Source organism: Sinocyclocheilus grahami, unplaced genomic scaffold, assembly GCF_001515645.1.
Source record: "Sinocyclocheilus grahami isolate Dianchi unplaced genomic scaffold, SAMN03320097.WGS_v1.1 scaffold142.1, whole genome shotgun sequence".
Classification (NCBI taxonomy): domain Eukaryota; kingdom Metazoa; phylum Chordata; class Actinopteri; order Cypriniformes; family Cyprinidae; genus Sinocyclocheilus; species Sinocyclocheilus grahami.
The window spans coordinates 1,425,434-1,452,322 of record NW_015505321.1 but is presented as its reverse complement, the minus strand read 5'-3'; the positions used below and the strand labels follow the sequence as shown (position 1 = coordinate 1,452,322).

Sequence of the window (26,889 nt, the reverse complement as noted above, 5' to 3'; positions counted from 1 at the left end):
CATTTGACATACAACAAGCTATTTTGACCTTGCAATCACTGCAGAATCAATTATACATCCTCACCCTGTATTGTCCCCTCCTATAACACTGCAACCACGGGACCCAAATGAATGCTGTACCACGTAACGCAGTGTCATTACCTAGAGTGGAAAATCTCACGGTTTCGGATATTACCCCATACGGATTTCGGGTGTCCTGGGCGGCAGACTCCTCTGAGGGCTTCAGGCATTTTCAGGTAAAGGTGTCGGACTCTGGCCAGCTGCTGGAGCCGCAAGAGTTCGTAGTGCCGGGGAACCAGACCGTACTGGATGTTTTGGGCCTGATCACTGGCATTGGCTATGAGGTCAGTGTGACCGGGGTGTCAGGGAATGGGTTACAGTCTCGTCCAATCACCACAGTGGCTGTTACAGGTACCGCTCTCTGCTTTTTTTTTTTTTTTTCAACTGCACGTCACTCCTTCACATTAAACGTTTCACTGCCCAAGCTTGATAGTTTTTAGTTTTTGTTGAAGAGCTAAATGTTTTAGTATGTAACAAATATTTTACTGCTATTGCAGTTTTTTTCAGGGGTTGTATGCACAAGACATGTTCAAGTGTGTGATGGTTTCTCTCTGTTAATGTGTTGTAGACACACACAACGCCATGACAAAAACCTGACGAATTGTACAGTTTCTACAGTAAACACTCAATATGCTCAATATACTTTTCTTGCCCCAGCTGCTGCTTCTGATTGGTCACCCCTTTTAAAATCACAGTTTTATTCGCTGCAAACGAAATCTTTTAAATGTTGTGTTGTGGTCCATTGATGTTTCCTTCGTCATTTTTCAGAAGTTTATATTTGGACACACATTTTGCTGTTGTCAGTGTTTTTCTGCACAACAATCAACATTCACTGCACAAAAGATACTACTTAATGCATTTTTTTTAATCTTCTTTTTTTTAATCCACTTTTTTTTTCAAATGGTTTTCCAGAAAAATCAGTGTTAAAAATCAGAAATCAATATGCATCTTTAAAAAAGTAATAAAGGAGAGAGAGAGAGAGAGAGAGAGAGATACTACTTAATGCATTTTTTCATTTTTGTTTATTTTATTTTATTTTTTTGGAAAATTGTGAATATTAATTCTTGTGTAGAGAAGACACTGATTTTTCTGGAAAACCATTTTTTAAAAAGACAATAAAAAAAGAAGTACTATATTTTGTGCAGTGAATGTTGATACTTAAAAACAATCTCCCAGTACAGTAAGGCAAAATAGTCTAAAGTCTTAATACATAATGCAGTGTTGCTTCTCAACTATATTTATGTGCTTTCAAGGCTGCATAGTTATATATATATATATATATATATATATATATATATATATGTATATATATATACATATATGTGTGTGTGTGTATATATGTATATATATTTATTTCAGTGTGATAGATTTTTTCCCCAAATTTTGATTGCAGCAAAAATACATTTACATGTGTTGCTTCAGCTGCGGATTCCTTTGCAGTTTACAAACTGATCTAGAAAGTCACAAAACTAAATACTAACCAGAAGTCATAGGACACATGCAGATAACAATAAAAAGCACAGATGAACATGTCCTGTGTTTACACGTTATTTTAGATGTCTGCTGTTTGATATAAGCTTTGGTTGGGAAACTCCTACACAACTCCGCTACCTCCTCAACACTGTCCTTTGTTGATTTGCCAGGTCTCCTCCATCACTAAAGCATTTTGCTTTGTTTCTAGTACTGCTCGTTAGAACAGTACATGCTTCGCTGGTCCCATTGCCTCAAAAATATGAGCATACACATACGTGATGCCATATTTGAACTGTGTTTTCTACTGAATGGCGGGCAAAACTGTTTATAATAAAAACATGTTATAAGAACATTGTGCTAATGGTCCCATTAAGTTAAGAGAGCATTATTTCTGATTTTTTTTTTTAATTATTTTTATTATTTTTTTATTTAACTTTTTTTTTCCTTGGTTATTTTATTTTAGAGCAAACATCAAGGGAATGTTACATTTTGTTACAAAATGTTACTTTTGAATTTTCTCTGTACCATCTGAAACAAGTACAGTAGCAAGCAGTAACATTTAAAAACATTAGACATACATTCAACTAAAATGTTTCAGATACCTTTAAATTAACATCATATTAATGTAAAATGTATTAATTTAAATTATACAAATATTATTATAGTATTGTATAAATGTTTTTTTTAAACAAAATAATGTAAACTAATAGTTTTGTAATCATTTTCTCTGAACCATCTGAAACAAGTAGCAAGCTAAATGTGTAAATAACATTTTGGTGCCAACATTTCAATAACATATAGTTTTAAACAAATGTTCTTTGAATGTTACTGGAAGAACATTGCCAGAACCTTCCCTGTTAGCTGGCCAGCAGCCCATATGGAAACACAGTCTTATATGAGGCCGCAAACCACAGTCATGCATGAAATCACTGTAAAGTGGGAAAGAGAGTCTTATGTAAGTGGCATGCTTGATTTGCAATGCCATTTACAATATTAACTGGCGTCAAAAGTCATTTACGTTGCAGCTATGCGTATGGGTAGTTATACTCATACTTGATGCATGTGGAATGCATGGAGACACACTCGAGTCTGTCTCAAACTCTTGTTAAAACAAGAAAAAGACACATGTCCCTTACTTGTCAATCAGAGGCAGAGCCAGAGATCGAGCACCTTTTCGTGTCGGACGTCACCCCTGAGAGTTTCCGGCTGGCCTGGACGGCAGAAGACGACATGTTTTAACAGGCACTCCCATGATCCTGACAGCGGACGGGTCACAGTCTCAGGTTTCGCTGACAAATCTGATCCCCGGAGAGGCGTATCAGATGTCGGTTGTTGCAGTGAAAGGTCTGGAGGAGAGCGAACCAGTGTCCGACACTTTTACGACAGGTTGGTTTAGTAACTTATCCGGTTAGTGGTGTTTTCTAAGATAAGCATCACTTTTACTCAAACTGAGTGTTAATGATCTGAAAACAAAACCCTAAACCTAAATATATATATATTATTATATCATATCAAATTATATATAATGTAACAAATCAGTATTTAATGTACTTGCAAATGTGAAGACATGAAAATACATCAAATGTATTCAAATAAATTATATAAATATTATATCATTGTATAAATATATAGTCCTTATTTTATATATAACTATTTTTTTTATTAATTTTATTTGATTTAATATGCTATATTTGTTTGTTTTACATTAGTTTTTACGTATCAAAGTATGAATTATATAAATAGTATTGTATAAATATATTATATTAAAATCATAACGAAATAATGTCATTTTATTATGTGTATATATGTATGACAGAGAGGTATTCATGTACATCAAATTGAATATAGTTTATACAAATAATACTGTAACAAAGTAATGTTTTTGTTTTTTAATGTATTATTTTATTATTTGCCTCCAGCCCTGGATACGCCACGCAGCCTGACTGCTGTCAATGTCACTGACACAAAGGCGCTGTTGCTGTGGCAACCTGCCGTGGCGACCGTGGATGGATATGTGATCACATACAGTGCAGACACAGGTGAGGAAACTCCTCTGTTGCTCTATTTTGGGTTTCTTTATTCGTGTTTGACTTGTCTGCGTTGTCTCTGCTGCTGTTCCCCCCGAGTAGAGCAGAAATAGTTTTAGATATCTCAGTATCGTGTGTCACACTGCAGGACACTGCTGTCACTGCCTGACATGTCAACAACCCGAAATAAACCCACATCTGTTGTTCAGTTGTTATTTTTCATCACTTTGAGTTTTATAGAATCATTTCTGATTCTTGTGTTTATCTGCACAGTGCCACCGATATCAGAGCAGGTTTCTGGAAACACGGTGGAGTTTGAGATGAGCTCACTGGCTCCAGCAACTCAATACACTGTCAATGTTTACGCCATCAGAAACCGAGAGAAAAGCACTCCGGCGACCACAGACTTCACTACAGGTGAGAGGAGCTTCAGCCATGTCTGCTGCTCCAGCGCTCCCTACAGGCTGCATCTAATACAGCGGCACACCTTTACTGAACACTTTACTGTAAATGGGGGACTCGGCATGTAACCCTGGACCACAAAACCAGTCTTAAGTGTCAATTTTTCAAAATTGAGATTTATACATCATCTCAAAGCTGAATGAATAAGCTTTCCATTGATGTATGGTTTGTTCGGATAGGACTATATTTGGTCGAGATAAAACTATTTGAAAATCTGGAATCTGAGGGTGCAAAAAAATCAAAATATTGAGAAAGTCACATTTAAAGTTGTCCAAATGAAGTTCTTAGCCATGCATATTACTAAACAAAAATTCAGTTTTGATATATTTACGGTAGGAAATTTACAACATATCTTCATGGAACATGATCTTTACTTAATATGCTTATACAAAAATCGATATTTTTGACCCATACAATGTATTTTTGGCTATTGCTACAAATATACCCCAGCGACTCCAGGGTCACAAATAATAGTGAAATTCTCTTATACATGTGCTGTTTTTTTTGCATATGTTTTCTATGCAAAACACACCTTTAACTTTAATATATCAACATTAATATTAACATAAAATATTTACAAGATTTTTAAAGAGATGTCGTCTTTTTTTTGTTGTGTCCTAATTGAAAATGGCAACCATTTAATGTATCACAATTTTTTTAAATAAATAATAGTAGTAGCAATAATGATGTTATGATGTTAGCTTTAATCCAGCTTTTAGTGTTTCGTTTTTTTAAAGTAATGTCCTATTATTTTATCTTACGTGTCCTGATCAGAAATGACAACCATTTAGTGTATCATAAAAATGTATAACATTATTAATAATAATAATAATGTTATGTGTTTTATTTTTAAGAAATGTTCTGTCATTTTGTCATATGTGTCCTGATTGAAAATGAAAGACATTTAATCTTTCAGAAAAATACAAAATAATAATAATAATATTAAATATGTAATATTAAAAGCAGCATTAACACCGCTTTTGTTTTAGGTTTTTTTTTTTTTAAGAAATGTAGTATTAATTTCTCATGTGTCCTGATTGAAGATGAAAATCATTTAGTGCATCACAAATTATTATTATTATTATTAATACTATTAAAATATGATAGATAGATAGATAGATAGATAGATAGATAGATAGATAGATAGATAGATAGATAGATAGATAGATAGAATATAATGTACTATATATTCTATATAATATAATGAACTAATGCTGAATTGATCGATTCTGAAGAATAAATGCGTTTTTAATTTATTTCCTGCTCAGTCATAAGTCCTCTTACTGTCTGAATAACTGTGGCTGTGATCTGATTTCTCTGCTGTTATGTAGATGTGGACTCTCCGCGGGATCTGGTTGCCAGTAATATTCAGACAGACAGCGCCGTTCTCACCTGGACGCCGCCGCGCGCCGCCATCACCGGATATATCCTGACCTTTCAAGCGTCTGACGGCGATGTCAGGGTCAGACATTTCTCACATACTACTAACGTTCAGATGTTTCTAGCTACCCACTTCTGCTATTGGGCGTGTTACGCTTGTGGTAGAAGAATATAGGCCATATAAAAGGATTGTTCAACCAAAAACCAACTTGTGTTTGTTTACAACACAAACTGTTGACTTCTTTTTTTTTTTTTTTACTATACTGTATACAATTCATGCAATCATTTATTTTTAATCTTTATTTAAAAGATGAGGTTTTTTTTTACTGGTATTCAGATCGTAACTGCTGTATGTTCACACAGGAGCTGAATCTAGAGCCGTCTGCGACCTCACACAGTCTGTCTGATCTGAGCAGCAGCACTGAACACACAGTCCGACTGCAGGCCGTCGCTGAGGACAAGAGGAGCACACAGATCAGCACCGTCTTCAGCACAGGTCACACACTGCTGCTTTACTTACAGCTCAACTTCTACTCGAGCGCTGCTGCGAAAACTTTGTTCGGATCACCCTTAAAGTCACCATGAAATCAAAACAGCAATATTCCATTTAAAAAAGAATAATATCAGTTTCCAAGGCAACGTTTTTCTAATTTTTGATCTAAAATAAACAAACGATTTATTTCCCAGCTGTTTACCTTCACAGACATAACCGACTGTTTTTGTAACTCATGTGTTTTTAACGTAAACTTGTGTGTGTGAATGAGAATTTAGTTTAGTACTCACATGCTGTGACAGCCGCTTTCTGTGCGTGTGCTTCGGATGTGTGCGCTCAGAAAACCGTATATCTGAAGTTTAAACTCATATGGTATAAAACGCATGATTTCAGCGCGACAAACATGATAATCAGAACCAAAACAGATGTTTTTAGCAGATACCAGTTCTATTCTGGAAAAGGGGGCGGGGAGCAGCAGCTCATTTGCATTTAAAGACACAGGCCCGAAAAACAGCTTGTTTCTGCTTCCACTCAAAATAGGCATTTTCAAAATGATATAATAAATGATCTGTGGAGTATTTTGAGCTGAAACTTCACAGACACATTCTGGGGACACCAGAGACTTATATTACATATTGTAAAAAGGGGCATTATATGTCACCTTTAATTGTTCTAAAATAACACATTCTTTGTACATCATTATTTTTGTTCTTGTAATCTTTAATCAATAACATTAATGCTACACAATAGGGAAGAAAAGAGTATCACAGTTATTGTTTCATATATATATTGTGTACAGAATGTACTTTTTATTTAAATTTGGTTTTTAATTTGTATTTGTTTAGTTTTAGTTATTTTAGTTACTAAATAAAACCAAGAAGAGTTACTTTGACAATTAACTGAAATAAAATATTTACTTTTTAAAAAATATTTTATTTCATTTACTCTTTATTTTATTTCAAATAGTGGGGAAAAAATATGGTTTACAACAATAATAACCCTGCAATAATTAACAGGGTTCGTACAAGGTGCTTGAAGTACTTGAGTTTGACTTTTTAAAATGTAAGTCCTGGAAATCCCTTGAAAACAGCCATATTTATGAAAAGGTACTTGAATGTTTAAAAGGCAGTATATATGTATATAAATTAGTGTAAATTTTTGTTTTCGATAAAAAAACAATTGCTTCTTGCAAAATTAACGATACAGCTCATCTGATATAAATACAGAGCCTTTTCGCCTGGCTTTTAGCCACGCACGAGATCTCGCGATATTACTCCTTGAGGTGAAAAGTGGTCTCGCGATATCAGTAAAAAGTTGATTTTGTGGTAAAAACCTTTCTAAATATGTATAAATATGTGGTTTGTTGTACATCGCTATAAAAGTTCAAACCCTCGCTCTGAGTTTGCTTGTGTCCAAATATTAAAATTAAATGGATTTAAACGTCATTGAATCACGCTGTAAAGTGAAACATCACCAGGCCGTTGGGGCCCTCTGCAGGTATTTGTTATAATACTTAATGTACTTCAGTTGGTTATGTTCATATTATATATAGGCATATTATATTATGTATTTTAACAGTGTTGTTCAATAAAACCATGTGATTACTTGGTTTTGATACTTTATTTGAACCAATTATTATTGTCTCATCATTAGTTTTATATATATATATATAAAGTATAAAGCCTGTTTTTCACTTAGGTCTATTTTTATTACTAAAAAATATCAGATTACTCAATTGTCAAAATAATCAATAGATTACTTGAATACCAAGATAATCGTTTGTTACGGCTCTAGATCAGTTAAATATTTCAAAATACAACTACATTGTTTTGCTTTTTGTGATTAAAAGAGAAATATTTTGTCATTGACAATTTCATAAAAATATTATTAAATATTGTCTCGTTCTAGTAAACTAAGTATCTGTATTTTGTCTCATAAGTGTATTGTCACACCCCGGTGTATACGAGCATGATATAGCTCATAACTTTCCAAGTGTATGAGGAAGCTTTTACTCTTCAAGTCAATAGTAATAAAAAAATCACTTTGAATAAGGAAAGCGATAACTTTGCCTTAGTATCCTTTCAAGTTGCCACAGCCATTGCATGTTTTGCATGTGCTGCACTTTATTTGTACCATTTTGTTTTATTAGTTTATTTATTAGATTTTGAAAGATAATAACGATATTGTGATCTCTGATTTTAGTCCTTGAAAACCCCCCCCCCAAAAAAATAGTGCTTGAAAAGTCCTTGAAAGTCCTGGAATTTAATTTAGCAGTTTCTGTACGAACCCTGAATTAAGGTTATTTACTGTTTTATTGTGCAGTCAAATGTCATTTCTATGCATAAAGTTCTTTACAAATACATCCTCTTTTTGACTGTGAGAAAATGCACTCACTGTTCTTGTCATCTATGTTTGTTATCTGTGTCTGATTGTTTTCTTCCTCATATTGTGTGCAGTTGGTATGCGCTACAGGAACGGCAAGGACTGCTCAGAAGCTCTGATGAACGGAGAGACGTCCTCCGGGCCATACACCATTTACATCAGCGGAGACGAGAAGCAGCCGGTCCGGGTTTACTGTGACATGAGCACTGACGGCGGTGGCTGGATGGTGAGTCCAGATGAGCTGTTTACACTGGCTACTTCTGACGTAAAGACACACTGAGTTCCAACTTACACACTACTAAATATGTTGGAACGTACCTCTATGTATAAACTCAATGTTTATGGAAGCATCCGACCAGAAATAACAGCAGGAATAAAACAGCAGATTGACTGAATTGAATCAGTTATCTAATTTTACCTGGCAGACTTCAGTCCTTAAGACTTCACCCTCTTTTACATTTTAAGAGAGAGAACATTATTAGGATTTTTTTTTTTTGGCCCTTCATGACAAACCCGATGGAAGCATGAGGAATGGAGCATGGATATATATAGTGCTGTCAAACGATTAATCGCAATTAATCGCATCCAAAATAAAAGTTTTTGTTTGCTTAATATATCAGTGTGTACTGTGTATATTTATTATGTATATATAAATACGAAAACATGCATGTATATATTTAAGAAAAATGTTATGTTTATATATTAAATATGTGATTTTATGTCCATAGAAAGCACATTAGATGTAAGTAAAGTGTCTACTTTTAAGGTTTCAAATAAGTTTTTGGAGAATAAAATGTCAATTTGGTTGTGAAATAGTTACATTGTCATTCAGTGTAACACAATATTTATGTAAAAATTTAAACAACATGCTTATTCTGACGTGTACATATTAAAATATGTAAAAGAATAAGTGAGCATATTAAATTTGATTGTGTTTTAAATTAGTAAAAAATTCTTACTTGACACTAGGATAGTGGCACATTTTAAAAATGTAAAATTACAACTAATTAGTATTTGGGGTGAAGATAAATAATCTTTTAATATGTCATAAATAGATTTTGTTTTGTAGATTTTTGTCTCTTCTGTAAATCTAGGAAAAATGTATGATATTTAATTTTTTGCTCAGAAAAATTCAAACAAAATTGAAATTAAATTAAACCAATTTTTTTTTTTTGGGGGGGGGGACAACAATTTAAAGCAGTATTACACTTATTGTTTTTATGCTTAAACCCTTTTCGTCTTTGACCCATGTAAAACTATTCAACATTTTTGCTAATTGAAATATGTAAATATTAGATGAAAAACTTTTCAAAATTATGAAAATAATTTTCATTTAGCTTAAGTTTTTTAAACTGTAAAATGACTGAACAAAAATAAATGGAAAGAAAATAAAAACTAAAACTGAAATAATAGTGATATTTAAAACAAAGAAAAAATAATAAAAATGACAGGAGCACATAAAATGACTAAAAATGTAACAAATGAAAATTAAAAGTATTTTGTATTGATTTTAAAAGTCAACAAAGGTGTATGTTTGTAGAGTAATTTACAACAGCTTCGAACGCAGCTCAACCAATCAGAATCAAGGACCGGAACTCTCCGTTTTCTAAAGAACATTTTTTCACTATAAAAACTTTTTGTACAATAGAAAAGTTCCATGGATGTTAAAGGTTCTTCATAGAACCATCAATGCCAATTAAGAACCGTATCTCATGCAAATATGATGGTCATAAGGTCATTTCACCCTAGAATACATGCATACTTCATGATGCATCGTTCTTAAATGAGTGACACTATTTCATACCCAATGTTGGCAAAGGTTTTGTAATATTTAGCTTGTAATATTGTGTCTTTGTGTCTCTCTTTAGGTGATTCCTTGTCATATCACCAGAACAGACCCTTCTCCACCTATAACAATGACAATGACATTGCCGTCACCAACTGTGCCCTGTCCTACAAGGGAGCGTTCTGGTATAAAAACTGCCATCGAGTGAACCTGATGGGGAAATATGGAGACAGCAGTCACAGCAAAGTAAGTCATATTCTCCAATATTTTGGCCAATTACATTTTATATCAAAATGAATTTTACTGTTTTTTTTGTTTTTTTTAATTTTTAAAATAAAAGTTCAATAACAAACATGATCTGACTTTTCTCAGTAAAATAGACAAAAATATACATACTTTACAATAAGGACCCATTAGTTCATGTCAGTTAATGCATTAACTAAAAATCAGCAGCACATTTGTCCTGGTATTTATTAATTAGCAGTAATTATTTATTGTGTTAATAAACATACAACTGTTTATTGTTAGTTCAGCTCCATTAAATAATATGAACAAATAGAACTTTTGGTTTTAAGAATGTATCGACTAAGATTGACAAATGACATTTTTCATTGTTCATTAGTTCCTTCTGAATGTGGGTCAAAGGTGTTAAGATGTCCGCATCAAAAGAAATGTACAAAAGTGATTTTATGTCCATAGAAAGCACATTAGATGTAAGTAAAGTGTCTACTTTTAAGGTTTCAAATAAGTTTTTGGAGAATAAAATGTCAAAATTTGGTTGAAATAGTTACATTGTCATTCAGTGTAACACAATATTTATGTAAAAATTTAAACAACATGCTTATTCTGACGTGTACATATTAAAATATGTAAAAGAATAAGTGAGCATATTAAATTTGATTGTGTTTTAAATTAGTAAAAAATTCTTACTTGACACTAGGATAGTGGCACATTTTAAAAATGTAAAATTACAACTAATTAGTATTTGGGGTGAAGATAAATAATCTTTTAATATGTCATAAATAGATTTTGTTTTGTAGATTTTTGTCTCTTCTGTAAATCTAGGAAAAATGTATGATATTTAATTTTTTGCTCAGAAAAATTCAAACAAAATTGCAATTAAATTAAACCAATTTTTTTTTTTTGGGGGGGGGGGACAACAATTTAAAGCAGTATTACACTTATTGTTTTTATGCTTAAACCCTTTTCGTCTTTGACCCATGTAAAACTATTCAACATTTTTGCTAATTGAAATATGTAAATATTAGATGAAAAACTTTTCAAAATTATGAAAATAATTTTCATTTAGCTTAAGTTTTTTAAACTGTAAAATGACTGAACAAAAATAAATGGAAAGAAAATAAAAACTAAAACTGAAATAATAGTGATATTTAAAACAAAGAAAAAATAATAAAAATGACAGGAGCACATAAAATGACTAAAAATGTAACAAATGAAAATTAAAAGTATTTTGTATTGATTTTAAAATCACTTGTCAATTTTGAAATTAACTAAGATTAATAAACACTGTAGAAACATAGTATTTTTCCCTTGGAAATATAATCCTTAAAAGTCTTTAGGTTCAATAATGCTAGATTCCCCCAAATAATATTTGAGTTAAGTATTTTACGCCCCTTCATACACTTTTCAACCCAACTTTGGGTCAAACATGGACTAACCCAGCTGTTCGGTTACATTTTTTAATTAAATTTTGAACCCAACAGTTGGGTTAATCCATATTTGACCCAAAGTTGGGTTGAAACAACCCAGCATTTTTTAGAGTGTAAGTGCATATAACAGTGAAATGCTTTGTAGCATATTTAATAAATTAAATGAAACTATTTGAATTCACAGGGCATCAATTGGTTCCACTGGAAAGGCCACGAGCATTCGATTCCATTCGCGGAGATGAAGATCCGGCCAGTCAATTTCAGAAACTTGGAAGGCAGACGGAAAAGATCATAGACTTTAAATGCCCCTCTTTCTCTTTTCTCCAAAATCCCACACATCTCTCGTCACAGACAGATACGATTAGATCTCCTGAGTAAAAAATTTCTAGCCATTTGAGCTCTGCTTTCCATGTCAACATTATTATCATCATTAGAGACAGAATATGTTATAAACGGCCGTGAATGGTGGAGGGTTTTCCATAAACTTGGTAAAAACAGGCACGTGAAATGTGATATTTCTTCCTATAACAAACCTCCATTTTCAGAATGATTCAAGGAAATCTTCAATGATCTTATACAGTTCTTGTTCAGAAGTGGTCATTTCCTCTACTGAATCATTACCACGCTCAGGTCTGGCATACAGTAGCCAGGATGGTGCAAATAAGCGTGTTCATTTTGTCAGCAACACTTCAATGTGATTGTTTTCTGAAAGGATTGTATTATGTATTATTGATCATTTGTTTTAAAATTTATTTTTATTTAGTTTTCTTTTCCCCCATAGAGTTCTCAGTAATTATAATCACTAAAGAAAGTGTTGATTAAACTTGATCTCTTCTCCTGGAATGTGTCTAAAATTGATCTTCAACAAAATAAAAAATAAAAATGTAATTTTTAATGTTGGGATTTTTATGTGATGTCAATTTCTCTTTACCTATCTACAAAAAACAAAATAAATAAATAGACGTTTTCACAGAGAAATGTGTTTTTTAACAATTAATAATAACATAAAATATTTTTTTAAAAACAAAACTTTTTATGAATAATAATATTATAAAATAATAATAGAAAATAATAGTATAATAATTATATTCATTGTTAAAAAGCATATAAATACACACAAATAGGTATATATTATATAATAGATAATACAAATATATAATTATGTTATTATTAGTTGATAAATATAGAATATTAGAAACACATTTCAGAATAATTCATAAAAAAAAAAAAATATTTTTTTTTTTAATGAATTATCATTCTGAAATGTGTTTCTAAAACAGCCAGCAATGTTAATTATGCATAATAACAACATGTATTTGTTTGTTTGTTCTTCTTGATGAGCGTAAAATCAAGCGACTGAGCAGACCATGATCATGAGATTGTAAAATATCAACAGTAGCCAAGATCAAGGTTTGTGAAATGTTTGTTTTTTATGTTTTATGACCGTTTTTGCATGTTACATAGAAACATACTTGGATCAAATTAAAAGAGATAAAGGTACAGGAAAAACATCTTTCTAAAAGGTGGAGAAAAAAAGTGAGCAGTCAAACTTGAAATGAAAGTTTGGCATTAATTATTGTAGCTTATTTTTTGGTACATACCACATTTAGTAACTTTTGTTAGCCAGAAGAATTATTCATTAAAAGTAATCAAATGTTTTGAATGAGCAGTCCATTGTTATGCATTTTACAAATCTGTACGTTTATAATTCGCAGTGTGTAATATACTTGAAAAATTAGCTGGGAAATTTCACCTGGCACAGATCTCAATTTAAAGAGTGAAATTAATTTTTTTTTATATAAAATTGCACGTTGAGTTTGACACATTCAATCAGTTTTCATTAAAGGACAGCTCGTTAGCTAATAACTCTAACAGTACTTCACTATGCATATTTGGCACAAATAATGTCACAGAAACACAGTCTAACACTTTATTTCGTCCCTTTTAATAAAAGCCCTAAAGCTGAGCTTCATCAGTATTGCAGTTTATAGATCCTCAGCTTTGAGATGAACTATTTCTCCTATCAAGTGATCGGATTTAGGTTATCGCAAGGCATCGCATGTACAAATGAACCTGTATTTCTGACAATTTACTAAGAAGAAGTTAAAATTAGTTTTAAACCACCATGACTGCACATGTACAGCTATATAAATAATATGCATTAAATATAATAAAATAGATGTAAACTGCATATACATTTACTGTATAAAGATCCCTCACTTTGAGAGTTTATGCTTATATATAAAGATACATATCGATCGCTTATATAGTATGAATATATCGATATCTGCTTTCATTTTGTAAGAATAGAAGCAGTGTATCATATAAAATAATCATTGTTATGTTTAATATTTATTTTATCCATCGTATGTCAGCAGTGGTGTCGTCACTCACTGGAACTGTGTGTGATAAATATCATGTGCATTTGCAGATTGAGGCCTCCCATGCACAGAGAAGTTTCAATAGTTGTCATAACTGGTTTAAAATCAGTGGATTCTGGTTAACTAGTTACACCCCCCAATGCCAAATATAAAAGAGAATTGTATAGCAAACGTTTTTTCAAATGCTTGGTCCTGTGGAAACATCGCAATTTAGCCTAGAAAATACGCAAACTGCCTCGTACGTCGTTTGGCAGTGAGAAGAATTGAAAAGGAATAGAATACAAACTCGCACTCCATGAAGCCGGCAAGCACTACAAACTCAAGCATGTAAACTGTAGAAATATTCTTATTTACAAAAGTAATAACAAGACTTGTCGTTGTTTCTTATAAATATACAAAATGCAACGTAATAACTTGAATATCCATGTGCACAGGACTCCTGCCCAGGACTGTTTATATTTCACCTACGGTAAGACTTATACGATTTTTAACTATCTTCCACAGATGTATCCAAACACCGATTAAAGGAAATCCACCATCATGACCCTCACTATACTTACTGTGGGACAATTAAAACCCCCTTGACCCTCAAAAAAAACAGTTTTGCACTACAGGAGCACAATTTATCCACTTAGCAAGTGTCTTCGACATGCAAATTGCAATTTATAAAAATGCTAAGCAGCGTGTTTGTTTATTAAATTGTCTAATTAGAGGACGCATTCAGCTACTGATAATATTAACGCATTTTACCGTGATTAAATCCATTTTCCACCTACAGTAATTAGTACACTCTAAAAAATGCTGGGGTAAATACAACCCAGTGTTGGGTAAAATAGGGACAAACCCAGCAATTGGGTTGTTTTGACCCAGCGGTTGGGTTACTACCCAGAAGGTTGGAAAAAAGCCTATGTTCTGCTGAAGAGCTTAAAGGAATAGTTCAAACTAAATTAATAATTTGCTGAAAATGTACTCCCCCTCAGGGCATCCAAGATGTAGATGAGTTTGCTTCTTCATTGCAACAGATTTGGAGAAGTTTAGCATTATACCAGTTTTTCACTCTGCAGTGAATGGGTGCCGTCAGAATCCAAACAGCTGACAAAAACATCCACAAGTAATCCACACCACTCCAATCCATCAGTTAACATCTTGTGAAGCCAAAAGCTGCGTGTTTGTATTAAAAAAACAAATCCATCATGACATTTTAACTTCAAACCGCAATTGCTTTTGGCCAAGATACGAATTCATAATAATGCTTCCTCCAGTGAAGAAGTCCATCCCTGTTGTCCTTTCACATCAAAATCCACCCACATATTTGTTTAGGATTGTTTTAGCTTGTTAGCAGTGTTTGATCTGTGCATATGTCTCTCTTGATTCAGATTTTTTTCACTGGAGAAAGCAATATATTGGATAGAGGCCTCGTGTGCAGTTAAAAATGCCTTAATGATGGATTTGTTTCTTTCAGACACGCAGTTTTTTATCTTCACAAGTCAACTGCTGGACTGAAGTGGTGTGGATTACTTTTTATCAGACTCTCATTCTGACGGCACCCATTCACTGCAGAGGATCCATTGGTGAGCAAGTGATGCAATGCTACATTTCTCCAAACCTAATGAAGAAACAAACTCATCTACATCTTGGATGGCCTGAGGGTGAGTCAGATTTTCAGGAAATGGCTGAACTATTGCTTTAGATTTTGCATTGTAATCTACACTATGTAACTGGACCGGACTTCACGTTCAATTCCAGTGTTTCACGACCGTTTTTTCCTATTATAGAACTCTACCGACCCTTCCTGGAACTATGCATCAGTGCGACATTTGTGAAGGCTTAGCACATGCAAGGAAACGTGTCAAAACAGACGTCATCATGGAACAAATCTCCTGCTGAGGTGAAGCAGATCCCGCGTCAGAGGCAGCGTCTCACCATGTCGTACGAAAGTAGAACACCTAAAGGCCAGTGAGGTCCACGATTGCTTTGATGAAGATGGTGTCGTCACGTATGTATGAGTTCTTGCCCTCCAGCTTGGACAGCGGACAGAAGAGCGGGCAGCCGCTGGCGATGTTCATCTCGCTTACAGGCCTCTGGAATGAGGAGGAAGTGATGTCGGGACGGAACGCGTCAATGATGTGCTCTCTGTTACTCTGGTCCAGCAGCATCAGCGTCACCTGGAAGAAAGTAACTAACTTCAGCTCACAAACACATAACAATGCATGCATTTTGAACTAGGATAGGTTAGGCTGTGATAATTGGTTCATTTAATTTTCCCCACCTGCATGGCCTTGGTTACAACACAGAATGGTAATACTATTCTTAATATTAAAATAGATAATCAGATATATAATTTAATAACATAAAATATACTAATATATAGTCATATATATACTAATATATGTGACCCTGGAGCACAAAACCAGTGTTAAGTCGCTGGGGGATATTTGAAGCAATAGCCAACAATACATTGTATGGGTCAAAATGATTTATTTTTATTTTATGCCCAAAATTATTAGGATATTAAGTACAGATCATGTTCCATGAAGATGTTTTGTAAATTTCCTACTGTAAATATATTACAACTTAATTTTTGATTAGTAACATGCATTGCTAAGAACTTAATTTGGACAACTTTAAAGATGATTTTCTCAATATTTAGATTTTTTTGCACCCTCAGATTTCAGATTTTCAAATAGTTGTATCTCGGCCAGATATTGTCCTATCCTAACAAACCATACATCAATGGAAAGCTTATTTATTGACCCTTATGACTGGTTTTGTGGTCCAGGGTCACAATTAGCATTAGTCTGAAGACAAGCAGTGTAAAAAAACAAAATGGTGATGTACCTTCTGGTTGAAAGACCATTTGAGCAGTGCGTCATTCATTCCTCTCATCACCACAAAAAACAACGAGAGATGCGTTCCACGACCCGTCCCGTCCCCGTTCAGGTAAATCCGCAGGCACATCTTATAGCCGTACTTGCTTGTGTAAAATGCTGAACAAAACCAAAGAGCATGTTGGTCCAAATAATATATAATTGACAAATCAAAAAGAATTACTGTGTCTGTTCTGACTAATGTGGTTGTTTTTACCGGGTGAAAACATGGCAGGCGCCCGTCCGGCAATGGCATCTTGTCTCTTTTTAGTGAAATCTGATATCCGCCAGATGAAGACGCCGTCAAACGTGGTGGCAGACATCTCCCGCAATCTGCCCTCCATTTCAGCCACAGTCAGGTCTTTAACGCCCACCTGCCGCTCCAGCTGACGAACCTACATGAGACGCACGTGATGGAGAAATACGGACGTGTTGAGGCCGTTTGATTAGATTTAGAGCATCAATGATTCTCACATGGCAAAGAAAGATGCGATCACGGAGCTAAAGATGTCTACTGACAATATTACCCCTTTAAAGCCTACTGTATTATATTCAATACGCACATTTCTAAAGCCTCTAAATGATCTACTTTTCTGACAACCCTGTTGTACACAATCTTCTACATGCCTTCTGTCGTTTGACTGATAGTTTATATTTTTTTAAGCAAGCAAAAGGCATTTTAGTTGTAATTGTACAAATGTTCACTTTCAGCTTGTGCTTCACTTATCTTTTTTGCTGTGAAATACTGATTTTTATAGAGTAAATATAAGAATAGCTCTTATATTGTTAGTAATATTTCAAGATGAACACTTAGGTTTACTTGATTATCTATACATAATTTGTTTTTGTTTTTAAAAATCATGTTCAAATGTGAGTATCAGATAAGATCATCTGGCTTTTGAGGAACGTTTTTTTGTACATCTCTCAATCATCATTGTATCGGGTTGCAGTATTTGATTTGAAACTACAGAGCTTTGATCAATATCAAATATAATCTTAATAAGTCATATTAACGGGAGATATACTGTAGCGTGACAACTGATATTGATTATATATTCACTTAAAATTACCCTATTTGTATTTTTAAAAGCTTCCATTTTATTATTATTATTATGTATTCTCTTAGCTTCATTTATATATTTGCATACATATATAACATACATAGATGCATACATAGTTTATTTTTACATATATTGAAAATAAAAAATGCAATATTAGCATATATTTAAATTCTAATTTATTCACAAAAATACATTTCTATTTGAATATATCATCTAAAAAGTCTTCTAAGTTATGTATTATTATTGTTATTTTTTTTTAGAAGTCGTAGTAAATACAAAAAAAATGCAATATTAATATATTTAATCCTAATTTATTCACAATAATAAATAATCATGTTAAAATGTGAGTATCAAATATGGCCATCAGTCTTTTGAGGAGCGTTTATTTGTTCATCTCGCAATCCTCATTGTATTTGTATTGCATTATATGTTTTGAAATTATAGACCTTTGATCATTAAACTATGCATTTAAATATCATCTTACTGAGACATATTATGGAAGTTACAGGTCACAACTGATATTTATATTCATTTTTTGTAAGTATCTGCTATAGTGTTATACAAGTCTCATTGATTTACATTACAAGCTATCAGAATAAAATTGTTCTTTTTGGCCATATAAATATCAGCATCAGCATCAAATTGCATATTTTGCTCAGTTTGGCCTGAGCTGTTTTTCTTCCATATTCTCACTATATATGAGACATAAAGGCCTGATGTATACACAACATAAACACATATGCAACCTAAATCTTCAATAAACTGTTCCATTTTTTTTTTTTAAATGTGATTTTTCGGACTTTTTTCCCTATATCAGTCTTAACAGGGTTACCTTGTTACTAAGAGCCTCGATTTTGTCCTGATCGAGTCTGTGTTGGCGGTTGCTGGCCTCCGTGGTGGTTGCGAAGCGCTCCACTTCTCGGTTTAGCACGCAGACCACGTCTTCAAACGTCCCCGCCTTCACCTCCAGCTCCTGGCAGCGACGGCCCAGATCCGCCACCTTGGTCTTCTCGCTGTGCAGCTGGAGCTCCAGCGCTGCGCCCACCGAGCTGGGCAGAGGAGTGAAGGAGGTGGGCAGCGTGGCAGGAGGCGGAGGCACGGCGGAGGAGGACGAGGATGAAGATGAAGAGGAGGGGACCCCCTGCACGGGAGGTCCGGTCGGGCCGGGGATGGCGCTCAGCTGACTGACTCTGGTCTCCAGGTCTCGGAGCGCCTGGTGAAGCTCGTGTGCTTTGTGACCGGCCAGCTCCAGGCTTTGGGGCTGCAGGCCCTCCAGACGGACCTTCATGCCCATGATGTAGTGCAACAGCAGGTTGAGATGTTCGTGAGCACAGGCACGCTCGTGATCGTGGATCTTCTCCTTCTCCACCTCAAAGAGAAACCAACTGGATTAAACTTCAGCGTGATTTATGCTACAGATGTGAATGATTCCTCCAATCATGTGGTTTGCATCGTGCAACTGCATTGTGAGTTGAGTTCTGCACAGGATATTTTTAATTAACTCTTATTTTTAAATGTTTCGTTTTTGTTGTAACTTAAAGGGGTCCTATTATGCTATTTCACTTTTTCAACTTTAGTTAGTCTGTAATGTTGCTGTTTGAGCATAAAAAAGATCTGCAAAGTTACAAAGCTCAAAGTCCACTTCAAAAGGAGATATTTTATTTAACAGAAATCACTTTTCAAAAACTACAACGAACGACTAGTTTGGACTACAACGCATATTTTCCGGGATTTGTGACATCACAAATATCGACGAATGGGAGGAGACCTGGTTGAGCTGCACTAGAGAAGGCAACGAGTGTTATCACTATGTCTGAGACACGCTAGCTTTCCCAAGACAGACGAACTTAGAGTGGTTACAATCATCCGGGGTTAAAGGGGTCATTTGATGCTTTTTTAAAAGATCATTATTTTGTGTATTTGGTGTAACAGAATATGTTGACATGCTTTAATGTTCAAAAAACACATTATTTTTCAAATACTGTACATTATTGTAGGTCCTCTATGCCCCGCCTCTCTCAAACACTTCGTTTTCTACAAAGTCCCTCCTTCCGACAAGCGCAGTCTGCTCTGATTGGCCAGCTGACCCAGTGCATTGTGATTGGCCGAACACCGCAAGCACTCGTCGGAAATGTAACGCCCCTTACCATAATCGCAAGCTTCATCTTTCAAAATAAATCTAAAGACTGAGCCCGAAAGGGGAACAGAGTCTCATGACAGACACAGGGATGAAGCTGGTATGTGTTTGCAGTACACAAGCCACGGTTAAGACAGCTGACTCCACAGTGATGTGACCCTCTCTCTCTCTGAAAAAGTATGAGAGCCTGTTCTAGTACACCCCCAAAACAACTTTTATTTCAGTTTGGTTACTTTATTTCCGTTTACAAACATCTGTACTTACTGACATGTCGCAGCCAACCACATGATATCTGCACGGAGTCCTGAATTTGCTGCAGAACTTGATGTGGTCAACATACTAAAAAGAGGAGAGCAAAGAATCCATACATATTGCTGGTTCTGTTTTCTTAACTCAGTGTTACTGAACGATATGTTTTTGATTACCACACCTTTTCCCTGGGGATTTTCTTCTTTGCACATCCTTCACAAATCATGGGATATTTGGGACAGATCTCATCATGGGCCTGTTAAAACACAATATTTCGTGACATAAAGAGCTTTTTATTTCTTCCAGTCTTTTCTCAGAGCACTCACTTACCTTGATGTTTTTGAAGTGAAATGGCTCTTTACAGTACTTGCAGTTGAGCGTTCTCTCAGGACACTCGCGTTCATTATGACGCTCCTTTTCGTTCAGTCTAATGAGCTCTTTGCACAAGGGACACGGCAGAATCATGAACTCACACTTCCCCTCATGGCTCAACTACAAAAAAACAGTGATATGACACAAGTTACCCACTGAATCATGAGAAGCTGTCCATTTACACTAGATATTTATGCACATGTAGTTGTTACCTCATAATCTTTAATACTGCCTTTCCAGGAGCAGCCTTCGTTGAAGCACACAGCTGGAAGATTTTCAACTTCTCTTCTGGCAGCATTGTCGGGAAACGCCTGCAAGAAAACACAGGGAATGCACACGCTCTACAATAAAGGTTTGGCTTTAAATCGTTTTAAAAACACTCACAAGTCTGGATATTTCACATTAAAGGGTTAGTTCACCCAAAAATGAAAATTCTGTCATTAATTACTCACCCTCGTGTTGTACGAAACCCGTAAGACCTTCGTTCATCTTCGGAACACAATTTAAGATATTTTTAATGAAATCTGAGGGCTCTCTGACCCTCCCATAGACAGTAAGGTAACTACCACGTTCAAGGTCCAGAAAAGTACCAAGATGATCGACAAAGTAGTCCGTGTGACATCAGACGGATGTTGCGCAAAGAAAACAAAAATAACGACTTTAATCCACATTTTCGTCTCTACGCGCGTTCATGACAATACCATGACGCGAGCATGTGGCGTCGCCGGCGCTGACCCAGATCCGGCGTGATGACGTTATTACGCCGGATCTGGGTCAGCGCCGCCACACGCTCGCTCGTGCACAAGTGACGCAGTAGAGACGAAAATGTGGAATAAAGTCGTTATTTTTGTTTTCTTTGCACAAAAAAGTATTCTCGTAGCTTCGTAACTTTACAGTTGAACCACTGATGTCACACGGACTACTTTGTCGATCATCTTGGTACTTTTCTGGACCTTGAACGTGGTAGTTACCTTGCTGTCTATGGGAGGGTCAGAGAGCCCTCAGATTTCATCGAAAATATCTTAAATTGTGTTCCGAAGATGAACGAAGGTCTTACGGGTTTCGAACAACACAAGAGTGAGTAATTAATGACAGAATTTTCATTTTTGGGTGAACTATCCCTTTAAGCAAAGCATTTGCACTTACGCATCCTTGTACGAGGATTGACGTGGGCTCTTCGAAGATGTCCTCCTTGATACAGGCATTACATTTCTGCGGTCCAGATCTGAAATGGCAATGCGACACACATGTACTATTTTGATATATACATATATTAGACGCATAATGCATTAAATTGATAAAAGTGACAGCAAAGTCATTGATAATTGATACTTTGGATACTTCAAATAAATGCTGTTCTTTTGAAGAATTTCTATATTTATTCTTTTCTATTCATCAAAGGATCCTGAAGAAAGTGCATCACGGTTTCCACATTAAATGTGAAGCAGCACAACTGTTTTCAACATTGATAATAACAATCAGAAATGTTTCTTAAGCAGCAAATCAGCATATTAGAATGATTTCTGAAGGATCATGTGACACTGAAGACTGGAGGAATGATGCTGAAAATTCAGCTTTGATCACAGGAATAAATTACATTTTAAAATATATTCACATAGAAAATAGTTATTTGAAATTGTAATAATATTTCACATTTTTACTGTTTTACTGTAATAAAAAAAATGCTGCCTTAGTGAGCAGAAGAAAAAAATCTTACAAACCCCAAACTTTTTAATAGTAGTGTTCTCAAAAAGTGTCATCATTCCAGTATTTTTGTGATTTATGGAATTTCATGTCAATTGCCCTTATGATCTTTGATTTAATGTTTTAAAGTCATCACATCAGAAATGAATTTGATCGGCATCTGTTTTCGATCAGCAGACTGAATTACCCAACAGTCCGGTTGAAGCAGTAAAAACAAAAGCGATGGCCGCACTGCGCTTGGAACGGTCTTCTCAAAATGTTCTGACAGCAGTTGCATAAATGTTTGTCTTCAAGTTTGTTGGCCAGAATCTTCTTTGGGAACCCTGGCTTATTGTTCTCCATGGAGGACGGGGGAGAGGGTTCTTGAGCAGCCATGTCCTCCTCTAAACCTTCCTGATCTAAACCAAAGAGAATACACAGTGGCAGAAAACTCCTATTAAACATAGATAACAACTTAATGGACTTTCCCTTATGAATAAAGATTTTTACACAGCTCTCTGGAATTCTTGATTCTGATTGGTCAATCAAGGCATTCTGTGGTCTAATTTGTATAATCATAATAAACTGTATGATTGTATCACTCTGCTATGGAAAAAAGTTTATATCAGTTCTCGTAAGTCTGACTTTTTTCCTCTGAAATCTGAGTTTACATCTCGCAATTCTGTTTTTCTTTATTGCTTCCGTCATGGAATAAAAATGTAAAAAAATTGCAACTTTTTTTCTCACAATTGCCAGTCTATAGCTCACAGTTCTGAGTTTACACAATTCTGACTTTCTCAATATTGCGAGTTTACATTTTGCAATTCTGAGTTCATATCTTATAATTCTGACTATTTCTTGAAAATGCACGTGTATATCTCACAATTCTGAGTTTATATCCCACATTTTTGAGTTTTTATCTCAAAATTCTGACTTTTTTTCCTCAAAATTGCAAATTTATTTCTTGCAATTCTGACTTTTCTTGCAAGTATTTCTTGTGAGATATAAACTCAGAATTGTGAAAAAGAAAAAGTTGCAACTACAATTATTCCGTGGCCAAAATTTCATGTCAGTGTATTTATTTATTTGGTGAATCAGTGAGATAATGTAAAGTCAGGCAGAAAATATCATAAAATAAACCCTTTTTCTTGAAAATGCACGTGTATATCTCACAATTCTGAGTTTATATCCCACATTTTTGAGTTTTTATCTCAAAATTCTGACTTTTTTTTCCTCAAAATTGCAAATTTATTTCTTGCAATTCTGACTTTTTCTTCAAAACTGCGAGTTTATTTCTTGCAAGTATTTCTTGTGAGATATAAACTCAGAATTGTGAAAAAGAAAAAGTTGCAACTACAATTATTCCGTGGCCAAAATTTCATGTCAGTGTATTTATTTATTTGGTGAATCAGTGAGATAATGTAAAGTCAGGCAGAAAATATCATAAAATAAACCCTTTAAGGGTGATGCAAAACCCTCAGTCCAAAATATTTAAACTGTATAATTGTATCACTGCTATGGAAGCTTGTTTCTGCCACAAAATAAAATTGTGAATTTCATCTCAAAATTCAGACTTTGTTTCTTGCAATTCTAAAGAAAAAAAGTAAAAATTGCAAGACATAAACATAAAATTCAGAGGTTTTTCTCATAAAAAAATTTTCAATAAAAAAGCGACTTTTTATTTCACAATTCTGACTTTTTTCTCACAATTGTAAGTTTGCAATTCTAAGTTTATCTCACAATTTTTACCTTTTTTTCTCAAAATTGCAAGTTTATTCCTCTCAATTCTGAGTTTATATCCCACAGTCCTGACTTTTTTTGTGAGATATTTCTTGCAAGATATATACTTTTATTTTGTTTATCCTGTGGCAGAAACGGGCTTCCATACTCTGCAATCATAATTCAACATTTCATGTCAATGTATTTATTTATTTGGTGAGATAATGCAAAGTCGGACAGACATTATCATGAAATAAACTCGTTCGGAGTGATGCAAACCCCTCAGTTTTAAATAAGGATCCTGATGATCTGACTGTGGTTTATTGCTCATTGTATGTTATTATTTACCTAGATATTTAGCAAATAATTTACTATTAAAGAACTAAATGAAATAATCACTGACATGCTAAATGTAGAATTGCACCTAACACATTTTGTGTGGTTTGATGTATTTTTAGAAACATATTTAGAGCTGTCTTGCTGTTTGTAAGCACATTATGAACAATCAATAGCATTATTATTTGTGCATTTATACAATTTATTTGTTTGGTAAGATTGTTATCCTCTGCTAGCAATTGCACAGGGTGCAATAAAAATAATCTAAATGAATTAGATAAACATTTACAGTATAAAAAAACCTAAGAGACTCACGCACAGCAGGCCACATAATATGAAACCGACATCTCTTTGTTTCTGTTTCAGTTTTGCTTGTATGTGTGCGTTTGCATACAGACATCCACACAAGCGATGTATAATACTGTACAGTGGTGTAAACATTCACATGAAACACGCACTAGAACCCTTCATGCATATCTCAAAGCACTTTTGTCCGATATCGACCATGCAGCCCGTCGATATACATCATACAGTCAGCTGACAATTGCACATCTCATCTTTTCCTCTGTTGCTAAGCAAATGCATCATCTGTCGGATGGTTGTTGCGTGCGTTCTGTACCGCCACGCCTCTTTTACATGCATTAAAGGGATATGGTGATCCTGACAATAAACATGAACGCGACAAAATAAGAATCAAAGAGTGCATTATGAGACGGACGCACTGACTTACCGCTCAGCGATGAGATTTCGCTTTCATTTGCTCGGTTGTGCTCGTGTTCTGCTGGACGGAGGCGCGCGGCGCGGCTGCTGTGTTTTGGTGGTCGACATTGTTGAGAAGAGCGCGTGCTCTTTCGCTGGATTACGTCATAATGTGAGCGTGCACTGGGCTTTTGAATCTCTGAGCTTGTTTCTTTTCTTCTTCTTTTTTTACGGGAGGAGGACTATCATAATAACCTCCTGGGATGCAGGCAAAATTGTATTTGGTGCATAATGTAAATGCATAATATCCATTTCGATGTACGCTAGTCATATTCTTTATTTTTATTACTGTCAGTATTATTTTGTTTTTGTGCATAATGTAAATATAGTACATAATAGTCTTACAAATGTATGATATATTGACTCTTACACAGATCTACTGTACATGTACAGCATCACATGTAAAGCTAAAATAATGAAAAATGATGACAATAACAATATTTTAGAAATATTATAGAATGATATTCTAAAATATGTATAAAAACCAAATGGTCAAAACATATGCGCTATATAGAGACAGACAGACGGACAGACAGACAGGCAACGATAGAACGACAGATAGACAGACAGACAGACAGATAGACAGACAGACAGAAAGGTAGATAGATAGATAGATAGATAGATAGATAGATAGACAGACAGATAGATAGATAGATTAGATAGATAGATAGATATATAGATAGATAGAAAGAATGATAGAACGACAGACAGATAGATAGATAGATAGATAGATAGATAGATAGATAGATAGATAGATAGATAGATAGATAGATAGATAGATAGATAGATAGACAGACAGACAGAAGGACAGGCGGAGAGAAAGACAGACAGAAAGATAGATAGATAGATAGATAGATAGATAGATAGATAGATAGATAGATAGATAGATAGATAGATAGATTGATAGAGCACATGCATATGTTTGAATATTATTAGGATATATTATTTTATATGTTGAATATGTGTACATGTACCAAATTAATATTTGGTTTTCTAAATATTAGCATATGAAATATATTATTATATTACATGCTGTTGGATATATGCATAATCACACACACACACACACACACACACACAATTTATTATTGTATAATATATTATATTATAGAATATTGTTATATGCATGTTTAGAATGTTTTGTTTTATGCATCAATATATATTCTTATTACTGTATATATTATATTATATTATATCTGTTGTGAGTACTGAGTAGCAGTGTTGGAGAAAGTTACTTCTAAAAGTAATGCATTACAATATTGCATTACTCCATAAAAAAAGTAACTAATTACGTTACTTAGTTACTTTTTATGGAAAGTAATGCGTTACGTTACTTTTGTGTTACTTTTTTAATCTGGACAGGGCTTGCTTGTTTGTTTTTAAAATAAAAAAGTTATATTTTTGGCAAATATAAAAGCCTTTTCACACCAAAAGTGAAATGAATAAGCCTCAGGCTGAAGGGAAAGTAAAGTTACGTCCGTACAGTAGAATGCAGAAGAAGACATTTCAACACACTTCAGCAATAAACAAAGACACACAAATGTTTGTCTAGAGTCATTTGTGCTTATTAGTACGCTTGAACTGGATCATCG

At 34.4% G+C, this 26,889-nt stretch overlaps 2 protein-coding genes across 2 annotated transcripts in view; one reads left to right on the top strand and one right to left on the bottom strand.

Moving 5' to 3' along the window:
* The window catches only part of LOC107591511 (tenascin-like), a 58,468-nt gene extending 45,876 nt beyond the window's left edge, over positions 1-12,592 (top strand). The window contains 11 exon segments of the mRNA XM_016280668.1: positions 133-411; positions 2,681-2,767; positions 2,770-2,919; positions 3,453-3,572; positions 3,834-3,977; positions 5,354-5,484; positions 5,766-5,898; positions 8,352-8,503; positions 9,926-9,947; positions 10,146-10,309; positions 11,918-12,592. Of these exon segments, the coding sequence (XP_016136154.1) occupies positions 133-411; positions 2,681-2,767; positions 2,770-2,919; positions 3,453-3,572; positions 3,834-3,977; positions 5,354-5,484; positions 5,766-5,898; positions 8,352-8,503; positions 9,926-9,947; positions 10,146-10,309; positions 11,918-12,028 (1,493 nt within the window). The 3' untranslated portion in view covers positions 12,029-12,592.
* Positions 12,593-15,765: 3,173 nt separating this feature from the next.
* On the bottom strand, positions 15,766-25,358 carry LOC107591521 (TNF receptor-associated factor 2-like). The gene is made up of 11 exons (XM_016280686.1): positions 25,269-25,358; positions 22,692-22,902; positions 21,947-22,025; positions 21,013-21,111; positions 20,759-20,920; positions 20,610-20,684; positions 20,444-20,518; positions 18,875-19,411; positions 17,199-17,376; positions 16,953-17,101; positions 15,766-16,279 (listed from the first exon to the last, which is right to left on the bottom strand). Exons 2-11 carry the CDS (start codon positions 22,877-22,879, stop codon positions 16,061-16,063), a joined length of 1,761 nt encoding a protein of 586 aa, XP_016136172.1. The 5' UTR covers positions 22,880-22,902; positions 25,269-25,358; the 3' UTR covers positions 15,766-16,060.
* Positions 25,359-26,889: the final 1,531 nt, after the last annotated feature.

Bases quoted from the DNA above. Each gene is read 5' to 3' on its own strand.
- LOC107591521 (XM_016280686.1), bottom strand. From the start codon at position 22,879: ATGGCTGCTCAAGAACCCTCTCCCCCGTCCTCCATGGAGAACAATAAG. The intron at 21,112-21,946 runs GTAAGTGCAAAT...GTTTTCTTGCAG, and splicing joins CAATCCTCGTACAAGGATGC to GCGTTTCCCGACAATGCTGC. The intron at 17,102-17,198 runs GTAAAAACAACC...GGTTTTGTTCAG, and splicing joins GCCTGCCATGTTTTCACCCG to CATTTTACACAAGCAAGTAC.